This window comes from Tasmannia lanceolata, unplaced genomic scaffold, assembly GCF_043159265.1.
Source record: "Tasmannia lanceolata isolate RefF3 unplaced genomic scaffold, GAP_Taslan_0.1 ptg000007l, whole genome shotgun sequence".
Classification (NCBI taxonomy): Eukaryota; Viridiplantae; Streptophyta; class Magnoliopsida; order Canellales; family Winteraceae; genus Tasmannia; species Tasmannia lanceolata.
Window position 1 is genome coordinate 5,621,263 of NW_027518684.1, and position 16,090 is coordinate 5,637,352.

A 16,090-nucleotide genomic window follows, 5' to 3' on the forward strand; every position below is an offset into this window, starting at 1 on the left:
ACCGATTTTATAGCGGGTCGGCCCAGTCCTGGCCTACATCAACTCTCACGAGATGTCCCCTCTTGTGGCTTCACTATCTCGGTCTTCTTACAAGTGAAGGCCAAACCGGTTACAAGCTTTAGCACTCGAAGAATTGATTTTGTGCCCTTCCACCAATGCTAAGCTCTATCTCCCAACATAACCTTCAAGTGTTGATGAGGTGTCCTCTACCGCTCACTACAATTCTCCTAAGGAAAGATTTACAAGTGAAATCTTACACTTAATCCCTCGAGTAATATACAAATGAAGGCACAATTGGTGTTTTTCATATGAATATAAGTCAAAGAAAGTCTCAAATGTGTTTCATGTATGATTAAGGGCCTTATGACCTTTTATATGGGGTGAGAACACAAAACTAGCTGTTATAGAGTGTTTAACAATTAACTCGAATGATCTTCAGTCGATCGAGCAAGTGACAGTTGTTGGAGTTTCTTGTTCGGTCGACCAAGTACTTCTTCGATCAAAACTAAGCACCTCTTCGGTTTACCAACCACACCTTTAGTTGACCGAAGCAACAGTTATGGAATTTTTTGTTTTGCACATTTAACTTAAAAAATTCACATCTCCCTTGTTTCTTATCGGATTTCAATATTCTTTTACATTCCGAAAAGCTTAAAAAGTCTATTTTCTGTTAAAAATAAGTTAAAAATATTTTGAAGTCTCTTTAGTGCTAATATCTGCCTGTTTACATTGAGGGATTAGAATTATACTCTAGACTCGACAAAAACTTCTTCGTTGCTTCACTTTAAATCTTGAGATCTCATCTTCTTCTCCATGGATCATCTTCTAGCTTCAAAGACTTCTCACATAGCTCCATTCTCCGTGGATTTGAGTTTCATGCCTTCAAGCTTACATCTTCAATTTGGTCATTGCCTTTGTCCAAGCTTCTTGACTTTTATGTTTGGTATGATCTTCAACTAGCTTGCTCAAGCACACTTAAACACATTCTACACATTAGTATAAACAATTAGTATAATGTGTCAAATAGTGTTTGGAATAATCAAATACATAGCATGGAAGATTGCCGAGGTTGAACCCTTGGACTTACAATCTGCCTCTTTTTTTACGATGACAAACACAAGGTAAGTATTCCATTTAGCTCCCCTTAAATAATTGTTTTAGCAAATAAAATTTCCACTTAATAAATAATTTTCTTTAAAAACAGTTCTTTCAAATTTCTCTCCCCCTTTGTCATCAATAAAATGGGGAGCGGGGGGAGGGGGGTTGGTGTTAAGAGTTTTTCGAAATACTACGAGTCTTTAAGAATGGGGTTCAATATTACAAAATTTAAGAGCTCCCCCCTTTGATACACTCTGAACTAATCATCAAATTTTTTTAAAGCTTCCATTTGTTGAAGTTTAAAACAATGTCAAACTCCCCCTTTTTAATTCAAATAGATAGTTTATGAGGGGTTTTATAATCAAATGAGATGGTCCAAATTTAAAGCTCTCCTAAATCAAAATTTGAAGTAAAATCTAACTCTCCCTTTTTGTTTCAAAAAGATAACGTTATAAGAGATTCAAATTTGTCCACAATTTCCAATAATTTTTTAATTATTTCCCTTAATTAATGTTGAATCATTGGGCTATTTTAGTTTTTCTTGAATGATTTTATATTTCCATTTCATTTTAAGAATATTTAACCCATTTAGTTTTGACTCCTAAATCTAGATGGCTATATTAGCAATGTTTATGCTAGGATCTTTGGAACCCATGTTTTCTTGGGTCCGTCTTCAAAGAGATTTTCTTCTTAATCCACGTAACTCTAACATCATGCATTTTTCTAGATTTGCAATTAAATTGACAATGCCCCAATTCTCCACAATAATGACTTCTAATTGATGTGGAAGGGGTTGCATGAGCACAAGATGCATTTTGAAAATGTCTTCATTTGTTATTTGAGAATCTTTAACTTTTAAAGATTATGCCAATCATTTGATCTTCATTTATGAACTTGTCAAGACATAATCTTAAATCAATATTTTTGGAAATTAGGTTTTGATTTTCTCTCCTTAAGTCTTGAGTTTGTTTGATAAACTCGTTGTTTTCATTTTCCAAGACTTTATATACTTTTGTTAAGTCATCCAATTTAGTATGAAATGCTTTGTTTTTGTTTTTCAATTCATTTACTAATTCTTCACTTTCATCTTTCAATGCTTACATTTGTCGAATAAGGTCAAATTTCATCCCATTATTTTCTTCTTTCAAAGTCCTGATTTCCTTTTTCAAAACTTCATTTTATTGACCAATCGAATCATCATTTTTGGGAATTGTTAAATCACTTTTTTTTTCAAATCCTCCAGCTCTTTTGAAAATTTTGAAGGAGATTTTTTCAAAGCTTTGTTTTTTTTTTAATTAGTTTATTTAAAGCATCAACTAATTTGTCATAAGATATATCACTATCACCATCCGGTACCCCATCTTCGTGGATGACTCACACGAAGCAGATGTTGGTGTCTTCTTCTTCAGTTGACCTTCATGGAAGTACATCACTTGCTTCTAATTGATCCTACATTTTTTTTTGAAATGGCTAATAGATCCTACATTGCGAACATTACTTTCTTCTTCTTGTCATTCCTCCTCCCTTTGTCTTTTGAGAACGTGGCTTTGTTGAGGGGCCAATTTGGCTTTATATAGGCTCGTTTCTTGCATTTGTATTACCAGACTTCTTTTTCTTCACTCACTTTCTTCTTTCCTTCTTATCTTTTCTTCTTCATAATTTCTTGAATTCTCTAAGAAGTTCTTCCTTCTCACTCTCTTCTTCACTTGATAAAGATGCTTTGAATGCTATACTTCTTCTTCTTATTATCTCTCTCTCTCTCTCTCTCTCTTCAACATCTCGGTTGTCAATGATCATCTCATGAGTGATGAGTGATCCTATAAGTTCTTCTAATGTGAGCTTTGAGGGATCTTTTGCTTCTTGAATAGCCGTCACATTTGCATCCCAACTTATCGTCAATGACCTAAGGACTTTGTTCACTAATTCCACCCACGAATAACTTCTTCCAAGTGGTTTCAATACGTTAGTGATGCTAGTAGATCTAGTAAATATCTCAATTTTTTTAATATGGTTCCATTTAGAATAATTCATATTTGTGAACCAACAAGTTTATTTTGAATTCCTTGACTTGATTGGTCCCCTCACGGGTCACTTCAAGGAGATCCCAAATAGCCTCTGCGACTTCACTCGTTGAGGTGACATGCATCCTCATGAATCTACAGTGAAGCTCCTCAAACCTTGGTTCACTCCTCGCTAAGCAAGCTTCGGCAATAGGCACTACTTTTCACATGCATACGAGCAGGACCTAGATCTTAAATATAACAATGTGATGGGAGAAGAGACTCCCATTACGTCCCATTACATCTCTCTCTCTCTCTCTCTCTCTCTCTCTCTCTCTCTCTCTCTCTCTCTCTCATCCCCTTCCCCACAATGATTCTTCAAGGTGATAAACACCTTAATTAGTTGTTAAACTCCTCTCTCTAATCCCCTTCCCCACAACGATTCTTCAAGGTGATAAACACCTTAATTAGTTGTTAAACTCCTCATGGACTAATAGTCGATTGGACTTGGCCCACCTAGGATGCATGAGTTAGATCTCGCCAAGGCTACCAATATGATAAGAATTATCCTAGCAAGAAGAAGAAGAAGAAGAAGAATGGGGGGAAGGGGGCGAGCGATGGTTGCTCTATTACAAAAATAAGAACTATGATATTTTTTAACCATTTTTTGCCTCTAAAAGGTAGGAGGGAAAATAAAAACTTAGTTTCTTCTATGTTTATTGCCTCTATAAAGTAGGAGGCCTCACTTTATATATAGTATGGAAAGTACAAAATATTCACAGAAAAAAGCTTTTTCTAGTATGAGTTTAGGTGTCCAATTGGATCAATTGACTGGCTTGACCCATTGGCAATCCTAATTGGACTAACCATAGTTTTAAAACTTTCCTGCACCATCGTTGACTCCTCCGACTCCTCCAATCCGACAACTCCCCGAGTCGACTCCCTTCTTGCCTTGGTTGCGTTATTGTCTGACTCCATATTTTGCCTTACAAAGTCATTAATCAAAACTCCTTTTGACTCTCTTAATATACGCCCGCCTCAACCGGGTACTCAGCTGCATCAATTCAGTCCTCGACTATGTCATACCGAGTTGACTAGGATTTTCTTTTGCTGCGTTTTGACTCGCGTCCACGTTTTAAAACACTGGGATTGACCTAAATGGGTTGGTTGCAATGTAATTGGAGCTGTCCTTCACGGGAATAGAAATCCTAGGATAAGTGGTTCTAGTGATTTGCTTGGACAAATTTATAATGTTCTCAATAGTTCACCGATTTTGTTCTACAAATCTAATCTAATTATATATAAGTAGAGCTGAATGTCGCACAACGTGGTGCTGCCACGTGTCACCCCCTCATATACACACAATTTCTGTGTATAGCTCCTTTTAAGAGAAAGAATAATATACACAGAACTTCTGTGTATAGAAAGGATTATTAATAATTAAAAATGTTAACTCTCTCTCTCTCTCTCTCTCTCTCTCTCAAGTATTCCTATTAATTAGGCTTTATTATAGTTTCGAACCTCATCATGCATCTCAATAGAAAAATATGTACTAATTAGGCTTTATTTCATCTAACAAATCGGTTTTCCCATACTAATACGGTTCCTAATTTCAGGCTCAGATTTTGTCTTTTTAATTTTAGTCATATGTGGCGTTAATTAAAAAAATGGAAATTGAAGCTTCAATGACAAACCGAGATACAACGGTAAATCCAAATGGCTTCCCATATTCCACCCACGTTTCTTGCTACCACACAATGCCTCTCAAATAAAAACGACAAAATCTAGACTCCTTCCAAATCGGTTTATTTGGAGTCTTCCTAAAACGTTTCCTTAGACTCCTTTAGAAAAGGTATACTTCTTACTCTCTCTCTCTCTCCAAAACGCCTACCCCCGGTATCCAAACATTCTCTGCTGAAGATCTTTCGTGCATAAGGATCCATTAATGGTGAGACTAAAAATTTCTTCATTATCATCTTTTAATTTGTTTATATATCTGATTTTGATTATCATGCGGTCGTCAGTGGACTCTAGGATAGTAAGATCTTTAAGTCTCTACATGGTTGATATTTGTTTCTTTAATAGGGTTTTTGCAATCCATGACATTACAATAAATTTCCCTTATGGTGGTGGTTCTCATTTTCTTCAGTGAAGTGTTAATGCAATAGAAAAAGAAAAAGAAAAAAAATCGTGCCGGGTCTGCAACTAGTATTCTATAAAAAAAAAGAAAGGTTATTATGAATAGAAGATAACAAGTCTACCCGAGGATAAAATAATCCCGCACGGCCTTAGCAAGGGTTTGGATCATGAAACATGTGAACCTCACCTGTACTTTTTAGCCATATTGTAACCTGACAATACCAGAGCTGTTGATCTAATCTCTACAATGTGGATTTGCTGTTGTGCCCACCATCATATGACGCATTGCCTAATAAAAGGGTTTCCTTGTGCCAACCATCATTTGAAGATCTGATTGAGCAGGTAGGATTACATGGTTGACACCATACCAACAAACCCCACTAGGGTTGTTCTCCCTCGGGATATGAAACCTGGATTTTATCCTTGTATAAGCTTGCAATCATTCCTGGGTTTTATCCAAGATATAATATCCAAGTAGGATAGCCAATCCCAGGAACAGATTTTCCCATTATAGAGAAATCAATGGCCTCCTAAGCAAGATATACAGACACGGATTAACTTGTTGAAATTACGGCGTAGGATTTAAGAAGGGCAGTGAGAAATTCACCCCCCCTTGAAAGAATAATACACCCCCTTTCTGGTCTTCAATTTCTGTTACAATGGGGGTGTATTATTCTTTCAATGGGGCGGATTTATATCACTGCTCTTTAGGAAAACTCATTTAACTTTACCTCTATCAAATATGGGATTTGCTAGGGACCTTCCCAGGAAGCATTTCATGGGCAGGCTGTTGCATGAGAGAGCAGCCACATAGGCTTACTTTTAACAGATTTTGTCTTATTGAATTAATCCATCCAAGGTGGCTGCTCTCTCATGCAACAGCCTACCCGCAAAATGCCTTATGGGATGGTACCTAACAAATCCCACCAAAAATATATGTCACTTTTTCAATCTAGAAAAGTTTTAAGAGTCAAAGAGGCTTACCTTTCAACAGATTTTGTCTTACTGAATTAATCCATCTAAGGTGGCTGCTCTCTCATGCAACAGCCTACCCGCGAAATGCCTTATCGTATGGTCCCTAGCAAATCCCATCAAATATATGTGAGTTTTTCAAGCTAGAAAAGTTTTTTAGGGTCAAAGATTCTAGTCATTGCTTTGTTGTGCAGGCGAGCCGGTTTACACGAAGATGAAAAGTCATTGCATAAATCATTCATTTTGCTCGTGTTTGACTCTGACTTTGATCTTTTTAAATCCAACCAATTGACTCTTAATTTAGTTTGGAAGTTTCGAAACATAGTCATTCAAACGTACACGGAATTTATCACCCACATCTCACCTCATTAGGATCCACCAAATCAACGGTCTTGATCACGCAAATTGATCATTAAGAACATAACAATGGTCACAGAGTAGTAAACTCAAAGTTAAGCCTCGGTTAATCAACATCTCTGTTCATGAGTGCATTAGACGTGTGAAAGGGGAGAAACGTTCAAACCCCAGCAGGAGCCAAGAAGCCCCCCAATTGAAGACGGGTTTGAAGTCATAGTAGAACGTTCATAGCCGCCCTAAACTGATCACCCCTCTCAATCTTCCTCTTTTAAAACCTCCTCCACCTCCTACCTTTAACAAACACACCCACTTCCTCCTAAGAAACAGAAAACTTATACTGGGTTCTTCTGAAATTTGGTTTCCAGGCAATTCTGACAAAGATCAGTTCTGGGTGTTGCTGAAATTTGGGTTTGTCATGTCTGGTTACAATGGAGATGGTCCCCTGGCAAACCAAGATGCTATAGCCATAACAAGTAAGGTTATGGTGGCTGCAATCATTGTTCTCTTCTTTACTGTTGTCTTTGTAATCTTCCTCCATCTATACGCCAAGTGGTTTTGGCATCGTCGCAACGCAGACGGCAGCCGCTCTCGTAGCCGTAGACGCTTTAACTTCGCAGCTGACCAGGCTCTGGCCCCGCGTCACGGGCTCGAGCCTTCTGTCATCAGATCCCTCCCTGTTGTAATGTTCCAGTCCAAAGAATTCAAGGACGGTTTAGAATGTGCGGTCTGCCTCTGCGAATTGTCTGACGGAGAGAAAGCCCGATTGCTCCCTAAATGCAATCATGGATTCCATTTGGATTGCATAGACATGTGGTTTCAATCCCATTCCACTTGCCCACTCTGTAGAAGTCCAGTTGCTCCCCCATCCTCCAATCCTGATGAAATTCAGGTTCCGGAGGCAACAAATCAAGTAGATGGAGTGCGGAATTTCCCGACGAATGTTCTGTTTTGGGGTAGTCAAGATCAGGTCAGTGCTGGGCGTTCGGCCTCGGAAGAAGGGGCTTCGTCTTCCATTAAGCCAGGTGGAAATGGAATGTTGGTGATTGAGATACCTAGACGGGTAGCTGAGAGCTTTTCTTCATCATCATCGCCATCTGTTCGATTGACAGAAGATGAATTCAAGTCTCCGACCCCAACGCGGTTGAGGTCGCTCAAGAGGCTATTAAGTAGGGAGAAAAGGGTTGCTCCTTCTAGTCCTACTGTTGGTGATATTGAGCAGGGTGTAGGAGGGAGTGTTCTTCAGAGTACAAAAATGCCTATGGATTCATAACATCATATGCCAAATTGATACTGATATTGAGACTCATCAGTTGGAAGAGATTGAGATTCGCAGTCAATGTCGCGAATGAATGCTTTTTTGGAAAAAAAATGGGCTTCAGTTTTAGACTGGAGGGTCGAGAATTGCAGGTATTCAGGTTTCTTCTGAGATGGGGTTGGATTATCCGACTGTCAGAAATATACTATGTTCTTTCCCTGAATTGGGAATTTGTTCTTTCCTTTTTCTTCTTTTTGTCAATGTTCTTTGATTCATCTACAGTGATGAAAATCATCATTTAGAGCATTTCTAGATGTTTATGATTCTCTTAAGTTTGTATGATACTTCTCGCAATGTGGCTGCGCTACAGCGGCACTTGGAAATCACTACTGTACAGAGAGTTGTTTTCTCTACTGAATGAAAAATACACCACCTCCTTCAGTATATGTTGTCTTGATTCTTGTGTGGATTTTTGTTCTATCTCAAATGCTGAAACTCTAGAGGCATATGTTGTATGTGTGGGTTTATAAATTACTTCTTTTTTTGGCTAGAAGTTGTTCTGGTAGATTGAGTATGTAAACTTCAAAATTAGCAGTTCATCTTTAAGATTGCTTAGCTAATGCGAATATGCGAGATTTTATCTAATTTATAGTACCATGAGGTTGTTCATCACTTTCATGCAATCTTACTTCTTACTGTCATTTTTCAAGTGCCTTCATGTAATATCGGCCCTCTCTGGGTACCACCAAAATCAGTTCTTATATGCCAACGAAGATTATTTTAAGTTGCTCTTGATTGCAAATGCGACAATAAGGGAGCTTTGGAAGCCATTAACTAAGATATAAAGCATTATAAACATTATTTGCGTATAATATTATATTCAAATATCCCACTAAAAAAAGATTATATTCAAATAAGACTGCATATAAGATCATATGCAAATGACTTTCAGGGTAACCAAAGAGGCCCATACATGCTGTCACCGTATCAGTTTGTATAATGGGACATGACCTGAAGCTCTTGGCTTTTCTATATTTTGTGATAACCCAATCTTGGAATGTACTATGTTGATTGAATACTCGAAACACTTGACTGAGTACGATTTTACTGGATAGAAAAGCCTTTGTTAGAGAGGGAGATACAGTTAGAGTAGAAGTACCAAAAAAAAGAGCCAAGAAGGGGTTAAACAAATCCGACTTGATTTATATCTCAGCAAGATTTCAGCAGAGAGAGGCCCGACTATTGCCAATTGAGGGGACTGATGAGCAAAACGATGCCTTGTGTTGTTTCTTTTTTGTCTCAGTTCCCACTCAATTTTGTGGGGTCCTATCGTTATTGCCTCCTTGTTGGACTAGGAGTGAGTTTGTTTTCAGAAATTATATATATAAACACTTTATACAGCCATGAGAGAGGAGAAAAAATGGATGAGTTCTATTAAGCATGATAGAGCGTGAGGGATCAAAGTTCCATTTCTATGGAATCTATGATGTGATTTAGCCGACCATTGAATGTATTAAAAGTCAGGATCAAAGTTCTACTCTTCAACTACGAAAACTTGTCCCCTTGGGGCAAGACTGGCTCTGTTACTCCACACCAACTTGTGACCAAAGTTCATAATCGACAAAAAGGAGAACATCACCTAGCATTATGGATCATATTATAGATTCCCCAAATCAGGTTTTTGAATCCATCGTCTCCCCTATAAATCCTTGTTCGTATATGAATGAGAACTGGAGGTGAAATCTGTTTTTAGTTTTTACAAACAGACCTGCTGTTTGAGCAGGAAAAGCAACTGGATACCTATCAGAGCTGGTTTAAGGTTAGGATCACTTGTAGTTTATGCATGCTTCGTAGTTCCTCTCGCCGGAGACATTACTCGTCAGGATTGGTTACCTTCCTACCTTTTTCTCTATAGATTTTTGAACTTTTCAGAAGTATGATCATTGTTTTCATTTTTGGAAAAGTTGGAGAATGTAAGCGTTTGTTATGGATGTATCTCAGGGTACAAATGTAAGGAATGACAATACACAATGTACCGTCACTGAGATTGAAGAATATGATTTCTTGAGGCTATTAGATAGGACCATAACACTGACTATAGAGCGACAGAGATCCTGTGATGAAAGGTCCCTTGGTGAGCTATCTATTGGTTTATCTCGTCACTATTCTTCTAGCAAGGCTGAAAATATTTGAATTACGGACCACCTTGAAAATATATCCTCTCCCAGTAGAAGGTCCGGTATGAATACACCTATTTCACAGAATCTATTTGGCACACATCCCAAGTGCCTTGGTCTGGTTTAGGTTCTATGGAAAGATTCTTTGGTTCCTCATCCCTTTCGTGGTTATGTCGGAGATTTGGCTAGAAAGAAATTTTCCAATTTTTTCTTAAACCTCAACGGTTGAGGTTTCGAGGATTGGTGTTGGCAGACCCAAACAAAAGAAATGCTCAATTTTTTTTAGAATAAGTGTCTCCCTCGCCCCTTGCCAATCAAAAAAGAAAGAAAGAAAGAAAGAAGTGTGCCCCCCTACCTTCTAGCTTGGAAGATCAAGTTCAATGTGGCTACATGGGCTAGTCGTCGCCAAGATTTTGGGGGTTATTCCTTTGCGTGCATTATTAGGAATTGGAAGATGATCTCGTCTGGCACTGCTGCGAAGAAGAAATCAGCTTGTTGGAAACCTCCCTCCCCCAATACTCTTAAACTCAATGTTGACGGTTGCTCCCTTGGCAACCCCGGCAAAGCAGGAATTGGGGTGTGTTTAGAGATAAAAATGACATCATCGTTCATGTGTTTTCAGGTCAGATTGGCTTAACAGACTCCACAGAGGCTGACGTTCAGGCTATCTACCTCGGCATGAACATATTTAGGGAGCAGGAGGAAGGTGATTCGTCTAATGTTATTTCTTGGGTTCAAGGTAAGAGTGTGGGTCCTTGGAGATTAGCTAGTGTTTTTTTTTAATGAAATTTCTACAATGTGTGATGTTAGATTTATTTCTTTTGTCCATATTCCTAGGAGTGCCAACGATCTTGCAGATCAATTGGTCAAATAAGGAGCCTTGTGGGATTCCTTCTATGTTGAGCAATCTTCGCCCGTTGACTTGCACCTGTAATCTTTTCTCTTTTAGTGTAGTTATATTTTGTACAAATACAAACTTGAAACCAAGGACGAAGACAACCTTATGGTACCCGTTTCAAATGAAGTGCATAGTTTGCACCCGTTTTCTTGTGTGCTATGTCTAATCAGAACTTCCTGGGTCGTATGTCCTCTTACCAATCATTTAGGATATCTGATCTGTATTTGTATTGTTCCATTGAGGAAACAGGACAGGTGAAATTAAGTTTTTATACAATTTTCAGGTTCAAAACACTCCTATGCCGGGATTCGGCATGCTTTTGTATTTCTCAATTACTGCTTTTATTCTCTCTAATTTGATTTCCTACTCCTTGCCCATTGAGAACCCTTCAAACCAAAAAAAAATTCATTCATTCTTCATAGTTCATACCTTCCATTGGTTTGCTGATCAAAGTTTGATGAAGATGGTTCAACGAACGTTGTCTTCTTCAATGGGCGATATAAATGCCATCCACAAGGATGTCTTCTGCAAATTTGTGATGTGATAGGAATGCTTCAGTAAGGTACGTTCAATGAATGTATAGAGCGACCCACCTTTGATTGATCAGAAGCTATACAAGCAATGGTTCATATGTAATCTTTTTGTTTTTTGCCATGGACCTGTTATATATTGCCAAGCACCATTTTCTTCTCTTCAACTTTCGTATGTTTCTAAAATTTCTAAAATCGGCAGGGTTAGGACTTCAGAGTTCTTCATTAAAAAAAAGAAAAAAGAAAAAAGAAAAAAAAGAGACACAATTTCAAAGAGCCAATCTTTATTAACATGTATAACTAAACTTTTTAATCCTTATAATAAACCTCTCTCTCTCTCTCTCTCTCTCTCTCTCTCTCTCTCTCACACACACACACACACACACACACACACGCGCGCGCGCGCGCGCTCGCACGCACGAGCGAGTCTTTAGAGCAGTATTCTCATGATTTTAGAAAGTGACCGACTAAAACAACCTCATGCATCATGTTTGTTATTTCACCAAGTAAATGGGACCAAATGACTGAACATGAGTTGGGTTGTTAAGCTGGTCTAGGGACATGTAGGGTGTTTCAAAATCTCCCCTTCTCGGAGTAAGAAAACCAGCAAGAGGACCAGAAGTCGGTCGACCACCCCGGCGAGTGGGACCTGCTTGTTCATCGCTCCCATATATCGGACCTGAGACAGCACGACGCGTGAGATTAGGAACATGAGTGCCACTCTGTGGTTCTGTAGTGCGTACGTCATCCTGAGGCTTGATTCTTTTCTTGGATTTGGACCAGAAAAACAAGGAACTCTTCCATGATTTCTTGCTCTTCTTTTCATCCAGCGATGCATTTTTTAATGCCTGGTTTGAGAATGGTGCTAAGGCTTTAAGTTCCGTTTGGCTCGCATGCTTTCTCGCTTCTTCCAAGAACTGATAGACATTAAAAAGATTAGATTAGTGGAAAGAATTTCTCTATAGTTACATAGAAATTGAATTGAAGGGAATTCAATCCTTTTATCATCTAAATTTATATCTCACTTATGCTAAAATAGCAGAGAGCATGAGCCTAAATAGTGATAATTCAAGAATGTAGTTAGAACTGCATCCTCCTCTTATGCAAAGATTCTTTCTCCAGTTTTTTCATGGTCTAAAATCCTCCCTAGTTTCAGTCTGTACTCTGACTTCAGTCATCAGAAGATGCTGGAAGGAGATCTGCTTTTGCAGAGAGTGTGAGGAGGTTGTGGCACCTAGGTGGAAACCTCCTGATACTAATTGGTTTAAGTTAACCTTCGCCAGCTCCAGTCTTGGCAATCCAGGGCCGGCGGGCATTGAAGGCCTTCTTAGAAATGAGCATGGATCCACCAAATGGGCCTTCTTTGGCCCGGTTGGTTCTAAGGACTCTAAGGAGGCAGAAGTTAGAGCGATATTACAGGGGATAAGAATGGTGGTGGCCAGAGACATGGACAACCTTAGAGTGAAGGGCGATTCCCTCAATGTCATCCGATGGTTGGGTGAGATATCCCCTCACCCTTGGAGATTTTCAGAGATATTGACGAGATCATCGATCGAGTGGGGGGACGCTTAGTCCATTTTCACCACGTCAAGAGATCAGCTAATGGTGAGGCAGATAGACTAGCTCGGTTGGGTGTGTCTAGATCTACTCTAGAGATTTTTTATTTTCTTCCTCCTTGAGGTTTGTTTTTTTTTTTTTTTTGGCTCTTTCTTTCTATTTCTATATACTTCTTCTTGCCTCGACTGCCTCAGTCGTGTGCATGAAATCTTATCATTAAAAAAAGAAAAAGAAAAGAAGTCAGACCAGTGCAAAAACCACATGATTTCAGGCTGAACCAGTTCTTTCAGCCGAGCACTCTGGTTAGTAAGTGGCACAAAGCTAAAATCACTCTTTCAAACATTTACAACCATTTTGATCATTAAACTTGATGTGAACCATTGTGCATCTTTTTCTTAGTCGTCCATCTGCAAGCCACTGATCAAATTGCTGGGATCAACCTATGGGATTAATTTTTACTTGTGTCATATACACAGTACTAGGGACAGCCTATCAAATGAAGGGTCTGAATCACATTGATGTTATGTGGGTGTGCCTGGGTCCGACTTCTCATGTGCTTCTCAATATAAGGCTTCTCATAGTATAATTTCCTTTTGAAGTTTTTAGGTGGCTAGAAGGCTAATTAAGAACAACCAAAATAGGCCATACTATACTAATTTCATTAAATGCAGAAGCATGTTGGAATGCTATGGTCGTAAGTGGGGACCTACTTAGCTATGGGACTAGGTGGGACCCGACCTGGTATGGGATAGGTTTAAAGGACTTGGCCTAATGCGCTCCATCAGTCCCCTGTAAAGTGGCAGTTTGGATACATGGATTTTATAATTTAGATCTGTAAAATCCTGGAATTTACAAGCTAAAACCTGGATTTTATAAGCTAAAACTGTGTTTTACAAGATTGAATGGCAACCCACCTTATTTTCGCATTTAAAATCTAGGTTTTAGCTTGTAAAATCCATGATTATAAAATCAATGTGTCCAAATGGAGGCTAATTGTTTATGCAAAAAAATCAAAATGGTGGGTTCGAGTTGTTTCGATGCGTAAGATTTTTAATACGTGTCCATCTTTTTGTAGGGAACAGATGAATGGAAATATGGAATATTACACTACACGCATAAGTCAAGATAAATTGAAATAGAATTTAGATATTGTACCACTGAAAAATCCATACGAGCATCAAATCCATCGGCATGGCAATAACCACTCTCTGATTTTGGGAATATTGGAGTTCTCTTCATCTTTCTCTGAAAACAAGTAAAATGGTACATTATTATGAAGTAAAATCACAGAGAAAAGAGAAGCAAATAAATTTAAAACCTTACAAGTTCCAAAAACAGAAACAAGAAAGAAACTCAAGGGTGGTTTGGATGTCAGTTTTCAAAAAACAAATTGCAACCACAATTGAAATAGATTGCACACTAATACTAGCCTCAGAGCTATCCCAAATAGAAACCCAAAAATTATAGAATTTCACATCAAAATAAAACTCAAAATAAAAAAAACTCACAAAAGGAGACAAAGAGAAGCAAAATCCCAATGGACAAAGGTCTTATAAACCAGAAGACCAAAGAAACTCAGAGCTTTTCTAACCAGTTATTTTTAACTTTCTTTTTAAGTCAAGAAAATCCAAGCCATAATAACATCCAAAAATCAAAATCCAAATGGAAAATTAAAAAAAAAACAAATCACAAAAGATAAAGAAGAAAAGGAAAGACACAATAGAAGAAGGCCCAAAAAACAATAACAAGAAACAAAAAGCTTGGTTTTTCTAAACTTTGTATTCTCTTCCTTTGACTGTAAGGCTCTCATACTGCCCAATCAAGAAGAGAAAAGTCTTTCTCAATGGGGTAAAGGGACAAAACTTAGCCACGAAAAGTTAAAGAAATCCCAGAAAGGAAAATAAAATCTAAAACTGGAGCATATGAATTAGACTTTCTTCTTCAAAGCAGACCCCATATAGGGAAAAAGGAAAAACAGAACACATACAAAAGAAAAAGCAATTATATTTTGCTTTACCTAGAAGAAACTAAGAAACCCTTAAAACCCTGAAAGTCCTTTTTTTTCTGAATTTGCAGATTGCTCAAGAAGAGATTGAGAAAGACTAGTAGACACAGAGATCAAAAGGTAGTGTTTTTAGAGATGAAAGCATGAGAAAAAATATTCTTTCTTTAAAGGAAAAAAGGGAAAAATGATTTCCTGGCTGTTGATTGTTTTTTTAGAAGGAATTTGGAATCAATGGCAACGACCGTTATGCCGCATTCCCCGGAAGCATTTGATTTCTGAGAGGGAAATGGTGGTAGAGAACGGCTAGTAAGTATATGTTGCGCCTGGGAGACAGAGAGCTTAACCTACGCGAACAGATGTGAAAAGACTCATTCATACCTTAGCTTTTAAAATCCGTAAGGGCAAATCGGTCTTTAACTTCATCATGATGATGAAATACAAAATCATGTACCTTGAAAAATGCTGGTAGAACATGCATGGAACATGGTATGTATATCTATCATTAATGGGTTTTGTTAAGGGCACTCGATAAGGTGTTATAAAAGGTAATTTTACACCTGTTTTGGAGAATTTTACAAATATGGAATTACACCTGTTTCTCAAAACAGGTGAAACAGGTGTAAAATTACCTTTTGTAGCGAGATGCCAAGAAGATCTGGATTTGGATTTCTCACAGTTGCAGCCCTTTATGAGCTGTGATTTGGATCTAGATCAAATCCTTTGATTTCCAAATCAGTGACTGAGAGTGAAAAAATCAGATTTCCAAATATGCTTTGGAAATAAGTAATTGAAAATCCACAGATCTCGCAGTTTCCTTCACCCTCTTTGCTCCTCAACCTTTCCCCTCCACAAGGAAATACCCCCTTCCTTCTCTCTCTCTCCCTCAACATGAGCCGGCATATCTATTCATTTTGTATTCAATACTCAATTCCAAATTCAAATACAATATATGAGGTATCCAAACGGCCCTAATTTAATTCACCCTATTTTACTCGAGTCAAAATGAGTATATTCATTTCTTAATTGTGTGTGTATGTGTATGTGTATTTTTTTATTTTTTTTTGAGCTTCAGTAGTTGGGAATTTTTCTAGATAAGAGCTTG

General features: G+C 38.1%; 2 protein-coding genes across 2 annotated transcripts; one reads left to right on the top strand and one right to left on the bottom strand.

Annotated features, from left to right (window-relative positions):
• Positions 1 to 6,693: 6,693 nt before the first annotated feature.
• Positions 6,694 to 8,267, top strand: LOC143880852 (RING-H2 finger protein ATL3-like). The gene has a single exon (XM_077383827.1). It carries the CDS (start codon positions 6,982 to 6,984, stop codon positions 7,834 to 7,836), a length of 855 nt encoding a protein of 284 aa, XP_077239942.1. The 5' UTR covers positions 6,694 to 6,981; the 3' UTR covers positions 7,837 to 8,267.
• A 3,629-nt stretch (positions 8,268 to 11,896) lies between these two features.
• On the bottom strand, positions 11,897 to 15,478 carry LOC143880853 (uncharacterized). The gene is made up of 3 exons (XM_077383828.1): positions 15,367 to 15,478; positions 14,139 to 14,228; positions 11,897 to 12,343 (listed from the first exon to the last, which is right to left on the bottom strand). The coding sequence occupies exons 1-3, from the start codon at positions 15,460 to 15,462 to the stop codon at positions 11,921 to 11,923; spliced, it is 609 nt and encodes a 202-aa protein (XP_077239943.1). The 5' UTR covers positions 15,463 to 15,478; the 3' UTR covers positions 11,897 to 11,920.
• Between the last annotated feature and the right edge of the window lie 612 nt (positions 15,479 to 16,090).

Coding starts and splice junctions, on each gene's coding strand:
- LOC143880852 (XM_077383827.1), top strand. CDS start 6,982: ATGTCTGGTTACAATGGAGATGGTCCCCTGGCAAACCAAGATGCTATA.
- LOC143880853 (XM_077383828.1), bottom strand. CDS start 15,462: ATGTTCTACCAGCATTTTTCAAGGTACATGATTTTGTATTTCATCATC. Junction 14,229..15,366: donor TACGGATTTTAAAAGCTAAG/GTATGAATGAGT, acceptor ACTTGTTTTCAG/AGAAAGATGAAGAGAACTCC. Junction 12,344..14,138: donor CTCGTATGGATTTTTCAGTG/GTACAATATCTA, acceptor AATGTCTATCAG/TTCTTGGAAGAAGCGAGAAA.